We start from the raw sequence: 17,494 nt of genomic DNA, 5'->3' as shown, positions 1-17,494 counted from the left end.
TGCAAGTTCCTCCCCAGCCCATGCCCTGGTTGGGGGCTCATGCAGGAGGCAACCAATCAATGTGTTTCCCTCACATTGATATTTCTCTCTCTCTTTCTGTCTTTCCCTTTCTCTTCCACTCTCCCTAAAAATCAATGGAAAAATATCCTCAGGTGAGGATTAACAAAAAAAAACACAGAGATTGGATTGATAGACTGTTTAAAAACCTCCACAAAACCAACTATGTGTTCTTTACAAGAGATATACTTTAAATATAAAAACACAAAAACATTGAAAGTAAAAGGATAGAAAAAGATATGCCATGCAAACAATGAGCATAAGAAAGCTTAAGTAGCTATATTAATATCAGACAAAACAAATATTAAAAGGAGTATTATAGAGGCAAAGAAGGGCATTTCATAGTGATAAAAGAATGCATATAGCAGGAAGATCATCATAAATGTTCATGTGCCTAATAACAGTGCTGCAAATACATGAACCAAAATTTAACAAAAAAGAAAGGGAGAATGAACAAACCCATAATCATAGATGGAAATGTCAAGACTCTCTTCAGTGATTCATAGAAGTACTAATAGGAGCAGGAAAGTTATAAAAGATCTAAATAACATATTGACCACCCTAACATAACCAGCCATTTACAGAATATCAGACCAAACAACTCCAAAATCTACATTCTTTTCAAGTGCACATGAACCATTCCCAAGGTTGACCATAAAACACATTTCTCAAAAGACTGAAATCTTAGAGAAAAGTATATTCTCTAACCTCAACAGAGTTAAATTGTAAATCAATAACAATAAGACAACTAGAAAAACATGAAATATTTGGAAATTTAAAAACACACTTCTAAATAACACTTTAGGACAAAGAAGAAATCACAAGGTAAAGTGGGGAATATTTTGAACTGAAAGGTAATAAAAACATAATTATCAAAATCTGTGGGGTATAACGAAAGCAATGCTTACATGGAAATTATAAGTTTATACAAATATACAAGAAAAGAAGAAAGATCTAAAACCAAGTATTTAATTTTCTTCCTTTAAGAAGCTAGAAATAGAAGAGCAAATTAAAATAAAATAAAATTGCCCTGACCAGTTTGGCTCAGTGGATAGAGCGTCGGCCTGCAGACTCAAGGGTCCCAGGTTCGATTCCGGTCAAGGGCATGTACCTTGGTTGCGGACACATCCCCAGTAGGGAGTGTGCAGGAGGCAGCTGATCGATGTTTCTCTCTCATCGATGTTTCTAACTCTCTATCTCTCTCCTTTCCTCTCTGTAAAAAAATCAATAAAATATATTAAAAATAAAATAAAATAAACTTGATGAAGGAAATTAATAAAGACTTTAAACCTTTCATATATTGCTGGTAAGAATGTAAAGCAGTACACCCATTTTGGAAAACTGTGGCAGTTTCTTACAAAATTACTTAAAATATACTTATTTTAAGATTCAACAATTCCACTACTAGATACTTACCCAAGAGAAATGCAAACATATATCCACCAAAGACTTTTATACAGAAATATTCATAACAACTTTATTTGTACAAAAACTGGAAACAATACTCAACAGGTGAATGGGAAAACCAATTGTGGTATACCCATACAATGGAATACAACTCAGCAATGAAAAGAAAAAAAACTAGTGAAACATACAACAGCATAAATGCACCTCAAAACATTACACTAAGTAAAAGAAGTCAGACACAAAAGTATGGTATCATACATACTATATGATTCCATTTATATGAAATTCCAGGAGAGGCAAAACTAGTCTAGAGTGACGGGGAGCAGATCAGCATTTGCTTGGGGTTGGAAGTGGTGGGCAGGAGACTGAACCTCAAAGAGACATGAGAAACCTTTGGGGGATATTTGGAAATGATCCACATATTGACTGTGGTGGTTCCTATCACATAGTTAAATACATGATACAAATAAGTGGTCTTATTATTTATTCAATTTATTATTCAGTATAGTCCTGAAAGACTAAAGCAGTAAATATGTCAAACCCAGAAAAATTAGGACAACATAGAAAAGAATATTTATCAAAATACAGAACTTTCTAAGTTTAAAAAAATTAACTTTTATGTCTGAATAACCATTTAAAAAGTACAAGAAGTTAATATTTTAATTACACAAAGAACTCACTCAAACTGACCAGGAAAAAAAATGACACATGTGCAAAGATGGAAATACAGAATTCATAAATTAAAACAAAAAAAATCCAACCCATCTGGAAATTAATGAAATGCAAGTATTTTTAACTTCATAAATTAATGGGGAAAAAAAGTAATGCTGGCAAAAATATAGTACAACTGGTTGTCAGAATATACTGCTGATGGCAGATTAAATTGCTACAAACTTGAGGAACTATTTTGTCAATACATATTTTTAAAGCGTTATAATGTACCTTTTGATCTAGTAAATACATTTCTAAGACTCTACTCTAAGAAAATAGCTTTTGAAAAGTAACTTTATGCAAAAAAATGCTTGTTGCAATACTATTTATAGTAGCAAAATGCTAGAATGGTTAAGTAATTTATGGTTTATTCACCTGACTGAACATTATATAGCTATCAAAATAGATTCTCATAAAGCCCTTGTAAGACAAAGAAAACCACTTAAAAGCTAGATATAAAATTCATATGTGTGCTGTTAATTGCCAATGTATTTTAAAAGGCCTGTAAAGACAATCATAAAAACATACATACAAAAATAAAATGGACTCTTCCAGCACTGTGTTGGGGAATTGGGGTTATGGATAACTTTTTCTTTCTCTATATGTCTAAACTCTCTCTATATATGTAGCTAAAAAGTTATGACTTTTTTTTAGATGTACTTGTTTAAAAACAGGGCAGATACTTACTCAGCAAGGTCAGTATCTATAATGTTGTTGTCTTTCCCATGAGCTGTGGCCATGAATATGCAGTTGATGATGACAGTGCAGATGATGAACATGCTGAACAATGTGACCAGCATCTGTTAAGGCAGGTACACTGCAGATGGCAAGTGTCAGTAGTTAACACAGTGGAGGCCACGGGTGCCCCTCCAGTTCCCCTTCTCTGCAGGTGCACCTAACTGAATGTTGGCTGAGAACAACTCATAGCTATCCATCCCCTTCCTTAGGGGAATGGCAGCCTCCACACATGGAGGGCTACAACCCCCTTCCACATGTCTGACTGACTTGAGCCTCACAAAAAGCTGGGTCCTTGCCTCCAGGCGTGGCAGTTCTGGGGTACAATTTGTGCCCAGAGCTCTCAAACTCAGCTGAGACCCCGTCCTTATTTGACTCCTCCTTTTGCTCCATCCTGCTTCCCTTTCTCCTTCTCCAGAGAGCACTCCTCTACTAAAACACCTAAGTAAAAATCCCTGTCTCAGGCTCTGCTTCTAGGGAAACCGACCTAAAGTTATTTCTTCTCTTTCTCTTCAGCACTGCATTCTGTCTACCAATCCATGTTTCTTACACCTCCCCTAGTCTAAAACTGCCTAGCATCTCCACCATCCACGCACACATCAGTAATGCCAATGATTCCTACCCGTCTTTATCCTTAAGACTGAGGGTGCAAACTCAGTCTCCAGAGCCTGGAAAGTCACATAACTAGGTGAAATGGGCTGATGTTGGGCCGCAGGGAGGGGTGAACATGTGGTGAAATAGAGTGCACACATCCCCTCTAAAAGAGGCCCCAGTTTCTCACTACAACGACTTTGACCGATGGGAATGCAAGCCCAGCCTTGACAGGTTCCATTGTTCACAAGAAGCTGGAAACCTGGGCATTTAACATTAGAGAGTGTTTCTGAGAAGTTTTAAACATTGTGTAGGTGCAATACACTTATCAGCTAAGTATGATGCACAGGTTGACAGTTTACGACCTTTTTTTGGGTCTCAACTGAGATGCTCCTTTCTCCAGGAGGTCATCCTTGATGCCTCCAAAGCACAGCAGTGCCTCTCCACACTACCACTTCCAAACCACCCATCTCACTAAAGAAACTGCCTGCCTTTGGCCTGGCTCCTTCCCAGGGCAGGGGCCACACCTTGTTCACACCCAACACTAGCACACTCCTGCCCTCGGCCAGTATTTATTGAAAGAATGAGCTGTTTCCACTCAAGAAACATGTGAACACCCTGGGGCGCATGCACTTTTCACTTGACCTGGACTTCATAAAAGCTGCAACAAAAGGATATGAATGGACTGAGATTCTAATGGCTAAGCTTCGGACTGAATTGAAAGGGCCCAAAATGAACAAGGCACGTTTGGCACTGAAGCGGTAGATTGTTCTCTTTTTGTTCAACACCATAAATGTCTGCAAAAGACCAAACACAACAGGAATTACAAAGCTGTGACAAAACAATATTTATCATGAGTTCATTTTGAGAAAATTCAGTGGAGCCATGGATTGAGGTATAGCTTAGCTTATTATTATAACTGGTGGTCTGTGAAGTCCAAAAGGTTGGCGACCGCTGGTTTAAGGAAACTTTTGGAGCAACGGTCGCCAACCGGTGGTCTACAGACCAGTGGTGGTCCATGAGGTCCAAAAGGTTGGCAACCGCTGCTCTGGGACGTGTATCTACAGCGACAAGAATTAGAAGAGGACTGCAAGAGATGGAAACAGAATTGAACATTCACATTAAGCAGATGATTTTAAATTATTTTGATTACTAATAAAAACTTTGTAATGAATTTTAGAATAGTTAGGGACCTAGAGAGAACATATTGTTATGCTTGAGCAGTTTGACATGAGATAGTCTGCCAATCAATTCTAACCTTGAGAATCTTCAGTAAAGAAACGCATCAAGGTTCCCAGACTTGTTCTTCAGTTCCCTCCATGGACATAGGGACAAATCTGCCTGTGGTTCTCAACTGGCAGGGGAAGCCCCACAGAAGGCATCTGGAAAGGCATGGGGTGTTTCTGGTTGTCTGTCACGACGATGGGGGGGCTCCACTGGCCTTTAGTGGGATGCCAAACCCACACAGACCTGCCCCGTGGTGCACTGTCCCCCTCACAGTCCCCAGTTGGGCCCCACTACAAAATACCAAACCTGTACCCATTTCCTCCTAGCACAGCTTCCTGGGCTCGGGGAATGAAGCAGCCCCTGGACAACAAGCTTCACTCGCAGGTTTCTAACATCAACACCAGACCTCCCTCTTTCCATTGAATTGTAATCTAGCTGTACCTTTATGTGTCCTTAAGGCTGTTGGTTATAAAAGTATTCACAGAACGAGGGTCATTCCTGTCTCCCCATGTCACTGCCCCGTTCATATTTGACATGTAATCCAGCATGTTCTCAGACAGGAAAGACAGGCCTTGTCACCAAGGCCCAAGACAGCAGGGCAGGGGTGCCTTGGCTGAAGTACCAGAACTTCAGCTATTTCACCAAGTTGCTGGAACTTACTTGTCTGCTGACCATGTGGCATTTTCTGTTTCCTCTAAAACAAAATGAGCCGAAACCGGTTTGGCTCAGTGGATAGAGCGTCGGCCTGCGGACTGAAAGGTCCCAGGTTCGATTCCGGTCAAGGGCATGTACCTGGGTTGCGGGCACATCCCCAGTAGGAGATGTGCAGGAGGCAGCTGATCGATGTTTCTCTCTCATCGATGTTTCTAACTCTCTATCTCTCTCCCTTCCTCTCTGTAAAAAATCAATAAAATATATTTAAAAATAAAAATAAAAATAAAATAAATAAAATAAAATAAAACAAAATGAAATGGGATGCAGGGTTCTTGAAAAGTTATGAATGAGTTCAGGAGCCCAAGACCCACTTTGGGGATTCTGTGCCCTTCCTTTGGATAGAAAGACAATTTCAGGGTAGAGAGCAAACCTATCCTTGAGGGAAGTCACCCCAAATTAGTAGGTGGCATATATGGCTCTGTGTCTGTGCCCTTTGATTTTGATACTTTATTAATGTCTCCTCTGACTACTTTAAGAATTTCAACTAATGGTGTATTTAACTACACTTGCCAGGGTTTTAATGATTAAAATGATATATACCGACTCCTTCTGCCTGCTTGCTGACACATCTCCACCCCTTTCCCTGTAGCTCTTCAAAATAGAAGCTCCTAGAAAGGAAGTGGCCTGTGACCATGGAAAGAGCCCTTGGATTTGAGTCCCAGCTCCACCCCTCACTGGCTGTTTGACCTGGCATAAGCCACTTCCCCATTTGGTCTATGGTCTCCTCACCTGTAAGGTGGCATGTTAATGACTACTACACATACCTCACATGACTGCGGAGAGCACTGGTCATGTGAGGTCATGGTTCTGCAGAGCTCTAAACAAGGATCATGTCTTCTGATTTGAAGGGAGGACCCAGGCTGAGAAGAGACACTTCCAGAACATCCATTCAGGCTAGAATAGAGCCTGCCCTTAGGACTGTCCACAACACACCAAGCTGCTGCCTGCCTCATGGGTCTCCTATCCGTCCTTGAGGCAGAAGGAGGCAGTTAACTCACATCCAACAACTCTGCCTTCAAGAAGCCCCTGAATTCAGGGGCATAAGGAGAAGGAGAAATATTAGACTGTTTTGCTCCTTCATTTATCTTCCTCTTTCTTTTTCCCATTTATACCCTACTCTCCTCTGTACACACAGTCCTCATTTTGCCGGGTAAACCTAAGTCTATCCCAATTCAAGGACATATGAACCAGGCAATATTTCTTCTGAGAGATGACTTTCTCTTTGTTGCTAGTGGAGGATGTTCTCAGCATCATGTGTTTTCTAGGACTTCCCTCAAACTCCCCAGCCTCCCTCCTCAGTCTGTGAGGTGGGTTTTCCGCACTTCCTTGGATCCCACAGTGAGGTGATAATGGCAAGGTCTTCTGGCACTTTCCCGAAAGGGGATGGTCTGCTGAGAACTGTCCTCACTGCCCACCCAGGCTTTCAAACAGCCAGCAGAGGAGTCCAAAATTCACATTTCCTCACCTGGGAACCCTCTTAAGGAACTTTTACTAGAATTTTCCTGCAAGAACTACATCCAGGTAGATGAAACAGCAAGCCTATCACATATTGGCATGGGGTTTATATATAGGCTATCCCCCCAAAAGGTATATACACTCTGATAATTAACTGCAATGGGTTACATCTGAAAAGAAACATCAATTGAGCTATCAGAAAAAAGTATGTAAACATTTTTTGTGGATAACCTGTATAATCTGCATGTGTCTACTCGATTACATATTCTTAGACTTCACTATTGAACTCTGATTATATGTCAAGTGTTGGTTTAGGGCTTTCACCTTCATAAGGTTAACACTAAAAAGTAAACTCTAAAAAGTTTTCAAAGTAAACTCTTGTTGCTGAATTGGACAATCTTAGACAGCAATATTAATCCTTCACATGGGTATGCCTTACAGTTTGTAAAGTGCTTCCATAGCGTGTCTATGCTGTAGGGTAGAGAAAGCAGGCATTATTCCCATTTTATAGATTAAAAATGGGGATCAGTGAAGTGATTTACCCAAAGTCATAAAACCAGTCATTGAAATGGCCTACACCCAACTTTGCTAACCGCTAGTCCAGTCCTCTTTCCTGACATTTTCATCTGTTCTCATTTTAACCTTTCTGCTGCTCCTAGTCTTCATGTTCTTCTCCAAGACACACATTACATAGAGAAAAAGGGGATTGAAAGGAGTTCTCTGGGTTGTGAAGGCAATAATAGGGGGTGATAGCAAAGGATAAGTACAGCTTGCTCCCTACAAACCCCAAGATTGGTGTTTGAGTTCCTTGTAACACCAGTTACAACTGCATGGTTAGAACACCCCAGGCTCCCCATGGAACTACCTTATGATTTCTGTAGAATGGGTCCAAGTCTTCCAGGGGCTTTGCTATCAGCTCACGGGGAATGTCACCATAGAGCTTGGGCAACTTCCTGGAGGCCTTTAGGTCAAGCTGAGGTCGAGGTTGGGGTTCTGCCGCTGTCTTGTCTTTGAGCTTCTTTTTTTCCTTTTGGATGGCAATCCGCTTCTCAATCGCAGCCAGAGAATCAGAAGTGAAGGGGCGGAAGTTCCGCGCATCTGGGAAAATTACTGGGTGGCACCAGTCATCCATCTTCATCCTTGAGACAATGACAAGTAGATCCTCAGAGAGCTCTGGGAGGTAGAGATCATACAGCCTGCCCTGGGATTCCTCTCTCCAAGAACAATATCAATGGGTCTAGAAGAGTTGAAACGGAGGTGAGGGGCCTTGGGAGCTTATTGGTGTGGGACAGGTCAGAAGAAGTGACCACCACTGTGAATAAAGTAGGAACTTTGGGCACAGGCATGACTAAAGGAGGGAAATATTCCTGGAGAGTCTAGGGATAAGTGGGAGGTTGAATTCGGAACAAGAGGCAGAATAAGCCCAGTCTCTAAAATTCAGACCAAGCATAGAGTACTAAGATAATAAGACCCAACCAGCGGAACTATTGAAGTGAGGCCTGAAGATGGCAGACAAGTGGCCATCATGTAAACGGGAGAGGAAGGAATAAGGAATCAAGTGGCTCATAGCCGTGGGTTGCAAAATCAAAACTAATTACATGTGTGTTTTCTCACATCTGATCAGCGTGGAACATGGGCATGAACATTTATACTAACATTTATGATCCTATGCCAGCTCCTTTACTTCTGAAACCCAGATCTGGCAGAAACAAGACCCCAAGAAATCAAGATTTGTCAAACAAATAGGGTCACTCTACCATGTGATGGTAGCTTTCCCAAATAGCCCTATCCCTGACAGTCCCTTCTACAAGGACTTTCTCTTCAGCCCCAATCTTAAAACTAGATTCTGAGAAAAAGCAATACCTTTATTCCCCATTCCAACCATTCTCTCCTTTGTTATTTTACTGAATGCCAACCTAGGATTGACTCCCAAACTACTCCCAGGAATTCTGAAGGGGAATTCAAGATCATTCAACAACCATTGTGCTCAATGTCTGTTCTAGGCATAGTGCTAGGCACCAATGGTGAAGAAAACCACAGTCCCTCCTCCTGATCCTACAGTTATGCCATCCTAGTGCAAGGGAGAAGACAGATAAAGACAGGAAGTTACAATAGAGTAAGACAAATGCTACTATAGTGAGAAGTAGAGGGTAATATGTCTGCACAGGATAGGCATCTAGCTTTGGGGCATTAGGGATGGCCTACCAGAGCTTTAACGTCTCAGTTAAATACTGAAGGAGATATAAGACTTAGACAAAAATGGGGGGGGGGGGCCTAAGAGTTTTGCAAGAGGAGAAAATAGCATGTACAGGGACCTCTGGGTGAAAAAGAATACAGTGTCCACCAACAAGTTCTGTTTGCCAGAAAAGGAGAGTTTGTGGAGTGGCATGGCGAGAAAAGGCTCTAGTCAGCATTGCGAGAGCACGGGGGCCCCTATAATCCTTAGTAAAGATCATGGACTTCATTCATCCTAATGGAGAGTTGCTAAAGGGTGGGTTGTTATTATTATTGTTGTTGTTATTGTTATTATTAAAGAGGAGTACCGCTATCAAGTTTTTTTAATATCCCTCTAACTGGTAAGAATAAATAGGGTTTAGGGTGAGGAGAAGGAGGGAGGCTAGAATCGGAAAAATCAGCTTGAAAACTATTACAATAAATCACAATCACAGATGATGGCCTAATGGAGTGGATGGACTTGACAATCACTTAAGAAATAGCCTTGATAAGTAATTAATGGGAAGGGAAGGATTTGAGGACAGTAAGGTTCTTGGCTTGGGCAGCTGGGTCAAAGAGTGGTGCTATTCACTCTGAAAGAGAGACGAGGGAAGGAGAAAGTTTTGGAGGAATGGATTCAATTTACAACACATGGAATTGAAGCTGCTTGTGGGACCTGCAAGTGGAGAGATCAAGGAATGCAAGTATAAGCCTATGGCATAAAATTATGCAGGGAATTGAGTGTGAAACCGAATTTAAAATAACAAGAACTGGAAGAATCATGAGAACAGCAGAAGGATTGCTGTCAGTAAGATAAATTCCTCATCTCACACAGGGACAATTCAATAACTCCTGCCTAAACTTTATAAATCAAGAAACATAAGTTAAGAGAATTATTTATTCACAAAACAATGACTAGGAGACTGAAAAACTGAAAGAGTTAAAAGTGGGAGTGAGTATATAGGTGAAGGTTGAGACATTTTATTTTTCATGTAATATCCTTCCAAACATACTTTCCTCCTGAGCTATTTGATTTAGTGCATGTACATGTTACTTTTATAAGATTGTAAAAGGAATGTAAAAATCCTTTGAGGGCTCAAAACATCCTCTGATTCAAAACAGAGTCGAAATACCAGGTATAGTGACATGCTCGAAATCTCCTTGAGTTGTAAAGGAAGCAAGCATAATCTCAACTTGCCATCCTAAAACATGTGAACTGTGATTTGACATGGAAAATCACAGGGACTGGAAGGGCAAGAGAAGGCTCTGTGAGACCGCCATGACATGGGAGTTGCCTGTCAGTGAGGGCTCTGCTCATACTCCTCTGAGGACTGGCCCAGCCAGCTCATAGGCCTGCTCTCCCTGAATAGAGAGAAAACAAACACCTAGGAAAGAGGACCGAGGCCTCACTTCCCTAAGCAGAGTTCCTAAATTCCTCAGGAATTCACTTGCAGTTAAGACTAGGTAGCTTCAGGCCTTACTTCAAATCTATAAGCTTTATAGAGATACTAGAGGCCTGGTGCATGAAATTCATGCATGGGTGGGGTCCCTAGGCCTGGCCGGTGATCAGGGACGATCAGGTTCCCCATCGACCAACCACCCCACCCCACCCCCTCCTCCTTCCCTTGCTACCAGCGTCTGCAGCCTCCCACCTCTTGTTCCCCATCCCAGCCTAGGGCCCCACCCCAATTGGGTGATCAGGACCTGCTGGCTGGGGGGAGGGGCCAACCGCCACCAGGGCAGGTGGGTGGTGGGCTGATTGGGATCTGCCAGCACAGGAGAGGAGGGGTAGGGTCTGAGGGAGAGACCAGGGAGTTGGCCACCAGCCCCAAAGAGGGACCCCCCTGGGAAACCGCTGCCACCCACCCCTGGTTCTCCATCCCAGCCTTGACACTGGGGCCTGTGGGCTGGGGGAAGCTCCTGCTTTGAGCATCTGTTGCCTGGTGGTCAGTGCACATCATAGCGACCTGTTGTTCTGTCATAACAGTCGTTTAGGCTTTTATATATACTAGTATAGATATAGACCTTAACTCCAATTGTTCATTTATTCCTGTGCTAGATACTGGGTTTTCGAAGTGATATAAAACACCATCCCCAGTCCTCAGGGTCTTGTAGTGGGGTGTGTGTGGGGGGGTTCAGGTAAGTCAAGGATGGAGAATAAACCACACGATGAGTGTGGGTGCACTAGGGGGAAGCACTGGGTACTGTGGGGGTCCAAAAGAGGCACGGTTATGAAGAATCCAAAGTCACTGAGCTGGGAGGAGAAAGGGAAGTGTATGCAGGTGTGAAAGCACTGAGCATAGCAAAGGGTTTTTGTTTCTTACTTACGACTTTTCCTGCAATTATAAAAGTGGCATAACCTTGTGTGCTGGACATTGTCAGTTTGCCCTCCAGACCTCTCCCCATCCTTCTCCACCCTGCTCAGTGCCCATGAAGCTGATACATATGGAACTCTCTTCAGGGTCCCTTGAACTTTGGCTTCTGGTTGGGTTTGGCCCATGGGAGGCACCAGCAAGGGACCAGAGAATGGTGGAGAGTGAGGTCAGGCTTTTCCTCCCCAACCTTCTCCCTGGCAGTGGCCATGGGCCATAGTGACTGTCAGATGGCCCACCCACGCAGCTCTCTCCCAGGTTCCATAGCACCTCCTTCCCCTTGCCCTGCAAATGTGGGGTGTAATGGCACCCACTATCAACACAGTTGAGAACTGCACCATCAATGATTCTGTTACTGAGCTCTGCCCATATCTTTGTAAAATGTCCCTTTAATAAAACATCCTCGAAATGCCCAGTTTGAATGTGCCATCTGTTTCCTGCCAGGGCCCTGGCTAATAGAGTCACCCATTAAATAAAATTTAGAAAACAAGAAAAGGAAATGATTACCCATACACCAAAGCCACCCAACATACGCAAGATTTGACATTTTGGAATATTTTTTTCCATAGTCTTTTTGTGTATAATTTGCATAGCTATCATTGTAATACATATGCAATTTTACATCATGAACTTTTCAATGAATGCTTTATCACAAACATTTTTACTATAATAGGAACCCTCTAATGGCATCAACCCTATTCCAGGTAAAATTTAATTCTCAGGACAATCTCATGAGATAAAAATTATCCTTAAGGTATTTCTGAAAGGAAACCTTCATCTGGAATTAGGGTGAATTATTTGTGACCTTCTCTTAAGAGGCAGAGATTTTAACCTTATATCTTCCTGACTAGAGTTTCTCTCTAGGTTTCTCTCTTGGTAAGGAGCCAAACTGGTTAACCTGACATTCACACTTACACCAACCAGTAAGTGAAGTCACTGAGGAAGTCATCAAAGGTTTGCAACTGCATGCCCAGAACATTCCAATATGGACCTGGTCCACACAACTCAAAATGCCAAAGGTCTACCTTGAGGTTCATACAGCTATAAGCTATAAGCTAAGCCCTGTGTCAATGCTTTAAATGAATTAAGAATTTCCCTCTCATAATTTCCCAAGAAATGTACAACGTGGATATTATACCATCCACATTTACAGAAGAAAACATTGGAGTTTAGAGAAAATGAGATACTTGCCTGTGATCACATACGTAAGTGCTGGGGCATTCCTGCAACCCACCTACCTGCCTAGTTCTTCAGACTCAAAGCTAAGACATCCCAAGGACGTGAGAGAAGGGAATCAGGAGAAGAAAGACACATAGCTTCCAGCTGGGCTGGGTCTACAGCATCCTCACTGTGTGTGACATGCTTCCCAGCACATCAGCCTCACTGCCACCCAATCACATCTCACTCCCAGAGGCATTCCACTGGCCCCACCATGAGACCCTCCCTCCCAACCAAGCAGATAGCCCAGTGATAAATGTACCCTGTAAGATGCCCCCTTGTTTGTTTTGGGTGGTGGTCTGAACAGCAAGTTCTTAACTTTGGTGACCATGTTCATTAAAGTGGGTTACAAAAAACAATATCCCCTTCCTCTTGCTTAGATCCCATAAGAAAAGCAGAAAGCAAAGGAACGGGAATAGACTGTAGCACAACTGATCTCAATCTAAAATGAATCCCAAGATTAGTGTGCTAGCTCTTCAGAGAAAAGAAAAAGTATACATTAATTTCTGATTAAGTTACCTGGCCACAGGAATTCAGAAAACACCTGGACGATGTGTACTACGGCCTAACGGAGACAAAGCTTGAGCACCGATTTACTAGCAAAGTCCAATTCCTAACACCAAGTCCATGCGGTGAGCCCCCTCCTGGCACCATGCCCCTCTCAGAGCATCTGAAAGGAGCACTACCTGATGGACCCCACCACTGAGTCACCTGGTCTCTGCCTCTAATTTGAGCAGGAAATGGTTACAGAGACCTATAGTCCATTCTGATGGGAAAACACACACACACACACACACAGGGCAGGTTCCATAGTGGCAAGTCCAGACTTGAAAGAACAGAGGATAGGGCTGTCCCCATCTCAGACTTACCTGCCTTCTGGTGAGGTGGCTCCAGGCAGCAGCTCCAGTGGCCCCTCTCAAAGCTCTCTCCTCAGAGCAAGTCTCTCTCTGAGTCTGAGCTCCTGCTCCCAGCAGTCGGAGCCCTTCTGGGAGGAGCGGCTCAGAAGCTGGGTGGAGAGCATGGAGGAAGGCAAATGGGAAGAGAGCCAAAATGATTTTAAAGAATCGTGTAGGAAACCCTGTAACCGGAGAAGTGACTGAGATGGTACTTACATTTATACTTTGGAAGCATCTGCCTTTAATCAGTGCTTAATCTAACGGCAGAAAGCATCATTAATAAAGAAACAGCTTCTTGTTTTTTCCTTTGGCCCCATCCAAGTGGGTGAGAGAATACTGAAAGGTCTATGAAAGCCATGCTGTGTTCCTGAATCCAGACTATCCTGCAGGTCACCTAACCGGGGGACTCTAGGGTCTCGCCCCCCAAGACCTCCTGAGGATCATCGTGTGAGACTGTTTACAAGGCACCCAATCCACTCCTCCTCCCTTTTCTCTTGTGCCATCAACACTGGGGGTTCAGACCCAGGAAAATGCGTGCTTGTTATGTGGTTGTCACAAGGGACGCCAAGAAGACCCCTTGGCCTCAAAGCATCTCCACAATCCATCTGTCATCAAACTCAAACTCCCCCACATAAACTTCTGTTTTGTTAATTCTGGGGGGAAATTTAAATCTCTTTGGGAGGTGTCACACCATAAGCTATTTTCAGCCATCGTCACCTTCCAGAGGCTAGCTGACAGCTGTGATAAAGGATACAAGATGGGTGTTTACAAAGAAGGAGGTAGGAAGTAGGTGTTTAAAGGAGTGCTGGATTGGCATCACAGGCAGATTTCAGTCCTGTCAGAAAGGACACTAAATACTAGTCCCAGAAAACCTGGCAGGAGTCACAACACCATCACTATAAGCTGCGTGATAGTGAGTGGATCACTCAATATCACTGAACCTTAATTTTCTCCCTATAAAATGGGATAATTCTTTCAAATATCCTTAGTCTTAAGAAGGAAATGTAACAATAGCTATAAAAGCACTGCACACATTAGATGTAAGTATCTGTTAATTTTTAAGAAGAAAAAGACCTGGCTGCTTTTCTCCCTCTGCTGACTCACCACCTAGATCCCACAGAGAGGAACTGAAATCAGGCATGGGACTAGTACCAGCCTGGCGCACTGCAGACATGACCTGACTTTTTGAAGCCGTGGTCAGAAATCGAAGCCCTTGTCTAATTTCAGGGTGACTCTCAGAATAAGAGAAGACCAACGAATAGGAGAAGCACTTGGAGTTAATAAGCATTTTTTTTTAATTTTTTTAAATATATTTTATTGATTTTTTACAGAGAGGAAGGGAGAGAGATAGAGAGTCAGAAACATCGATGAGAGAGAAACATCGATTAGCTGCCTCCTGCACATCTCCTCCTGGGGATGTGCCCGCAACCCAGGCACATGCCCTTGACCGGAATCGAACCCGGGACCCCTCAGTCCGCAGGCCGACGCTCTATCCACTGAGCCAAACCGGTTTCGGCAGCATTTTTTACATGAATAAAAAAATATGCATTTGAAGAGGTAAAAGAGACCTCTAAATCCATTATCTTAAAAGGCCCTGGTCTTTTCAAATATAAACTCTTTGCAAACATTATTTTTCCTAAGCTATTTAGTCATATTCAGACTTGGAACTCTGAAGTTTCAGAAAATCTTTCTACATCCTTCTTCAAGGTAAATGCAAATGATTCCAAATGGAAGAACTTAAGTATCAAAGAGTAATACACAAACAGACCACCCAAGCAGTATGGGGTTTGCATTGGGACATTCCCAGATTCACCTCTCCGTGCATTTGACAGACAGAGAAGAACACCTGTGCTGAGTCCTCATAATAAGAGAATACTAACATCAGAGCATGGTCAGGATGCCCCCACTTTTGCATCCCTGGAGCCATACAGCATTGTCACCACTCTTGGTTGCTAGCGGGCAGCAAGCCCTGCCAGTTTCAGTCCTGCCATCTGACAAGCTGACCAGCTTCGCCATCAGTGGCCAAGTATGGTGCATCAAAAGCCACATCTCCCATCTGTTTATTTAGCAAAGATAACATTGAACCTCCACAATTGCAGAGCACCTGGAAATACCAAACAAAGACCTGAACCCTTAAGGAGCATGCAGCCCATTGATGATAAAGGTGTACAAAGAACTATAAAACAAGAAAGAGAGTATCAAAAAGCTGCAAGCAAGAATCAAACAGAGCCTCCACAGCACACAGAACAGGGAGTGACTCATTCTGGAAAGATTTCCAAGAGGAGATGGGATTTGGACTGAGGCTCAGAGGATGAGTAAGAACTCAATGTGCAAATAAAGTAGAGATGGAAAAGTATGAACAAGGACACACAGGCATGTGTAGAAAATGTCAAGTGGTTCCATGAGGATGGAATATTGGCAAAAGGAGGAGCCTAGAAGAAGAGGATGAAGGGATGCTTTGCATGGCCTTGCATACCACTTGAATACCACTAAGGAGTTTGAACTTGAACTTGTATTGAGTAACAGGCATGGAAACCGGCACTGTCTTAAGCTTTTATATTTATGTGTAACTACCAAGTCTTCTGTTTCCCTAATGTGTATCACTGCTGATATCTAATTGACAATTAGACATCCACATAAACAAACAGATGTTATTGGGTAATGCTGAGGGTGTGATGTATGTCACAGCAGCTGTGCACAGCCAAACCGTACAGAACATCTTGTGGCAGAACTAGCTGGGACTGATTTTGGGGACACAGCTCTGAGGAGGTACAGAATCCATTTCCTAGGAATCATTTGCCTTCCAAGTTGTAAGGGAGATTCCTTGGTAGATCCTTATGGAAACAAGCTCATTGAGGAAATAGTTTCATGATCTTGTTCACTACTATGGCCCCATTATAACAATACATATCATTTGATAGGTGCTTAGTAATTATTTGTGAATGAATAAAAGAACTGCTAACCTCCTCACAGTCCTTTCTGAAACCCAGCCCTGGCTCCTCATTTCTGTACCAGGTATGTCTGGTTCTGGGAAGGAAGCCCTAGCAGATCCCCCTTTGTGAGATCTTGTTCTTTACTCCCATTCTTCATTTCAAGTCAATCTGACCTAGTACAAGCCCTTCTCATCTCTCACCTAGACTGTCACAATGGCCTTCTTAATGGACAGCCTGCCCCGGCCCCTCCCTGGTAGACTGTCCCACATATTGACCACTCCTGCCCCAGCCATATCTAGCTCTCTCTGTGCCCTGCCCTGCCTAGGCCCTGCGCCCACTCTGAATATTGCTAAAGTGCCCTCCTCTTGTTCTTTTTAAAAAATATATTTTTTATTATTGATAGTACTAGAGGCCCAGTGCACAGATTTGTGCACATTGAAAGGAAATTAATTAGAAGAAATATTTTAGAGGCCGAGGAGGGACCATAGGAGGTTGGCTCCAGGGCGTGTCTGGCCCATCTTTCCCAGTCCCAATCAGGGCCGATGGGGGCTGTCTCACCCAGTCTCAATTGGCCAGGGTAATCAGGGTTGGGTGTCTGGCAGGGGAGGGACCGCCAGAGGGCTCCAGGGCATGTCCAGCCCAACTTGCCCAGTCCTGATCAGCCAGACCCCAGCAGCAAGTTAACCTACCGGTTGGAGCATCTGCTCCTGGTGGTCAGTGCACGTCATAGCGACTGGTCAAACAAACGGTTGGACACTTAGCATATTAGGCTTTATATAGAGAGATTATAGATATCTCTCCCTCCTCTTGCTCTTTTTCTCACTTTCCCAATCTCTCAATCCCTCAATTCCTGCTGTTTCTATAAAGCCTTTCCCAACTATGTCATCCTTGTACTAATACATGTGAGCTCCCTCTACATGAGTAATCATCAATATTCAATAGCAGATTGTGGCATATACTTTTA

General features: G+C 43.0%; 1 protein-coding gene across 1 annotated transcript in view; it reads right to left on the bottom strand.

Annotated features, from left to right (window-relative positions):
- Positions 1 to 8,030, bottom strand: part of SCN11A (sodium voltage-gated channel alpha subunit 11) — a 64,024-nt gene extending 55,994 nt beyond the window's left edge. Inside the window, exons 1-3 of the mRNA XM_070391050.1 lie at positions 7,763 to 8,030; positions 4,180 to 4,298; positions 2,863 to 2,964 (exon numbers count right to left, since the gene is read on the bottom strand). Coding sequence (XP_070247151.1) covers positions 2,863 to 2,964; positions 4,180 to 4,298; positions 7,763 to 8,029 — 488 coding nt within the window. The 5' untranslated portion in view covers position 8,030. The remainder of the gene's footprint in view (positions 1 to 2,862; positions 2,965 to 4,179; positions 4,299 to 7,762) is intronic.
- Between the last annotated feature and the right edge of the window lie 9,464 nt (positions 8,031 to 17,494).

This window comes from Myotis yumanensis, unplaced genomic scaffold (assembly GCF_028538775.1).
Source record: "Myotis yumanensis isolate MYYU_CA2020_CCGP unplaced genomic scaffold, mMyoYum1.0.hap1 SCAF_14, whole genome shotgun sequence".
In the NCBI taxonomy this organism is placed as follows: domain Eukaryota; kingdom Metazoa; phylum Chordata; class Mammalia; order Chiroptera; family Vespertilionidae; genus Myotis; species Myotis yumanensis.
This window is presented reverse-complemented; position numbering and strand designations above follow the sequence as displayed.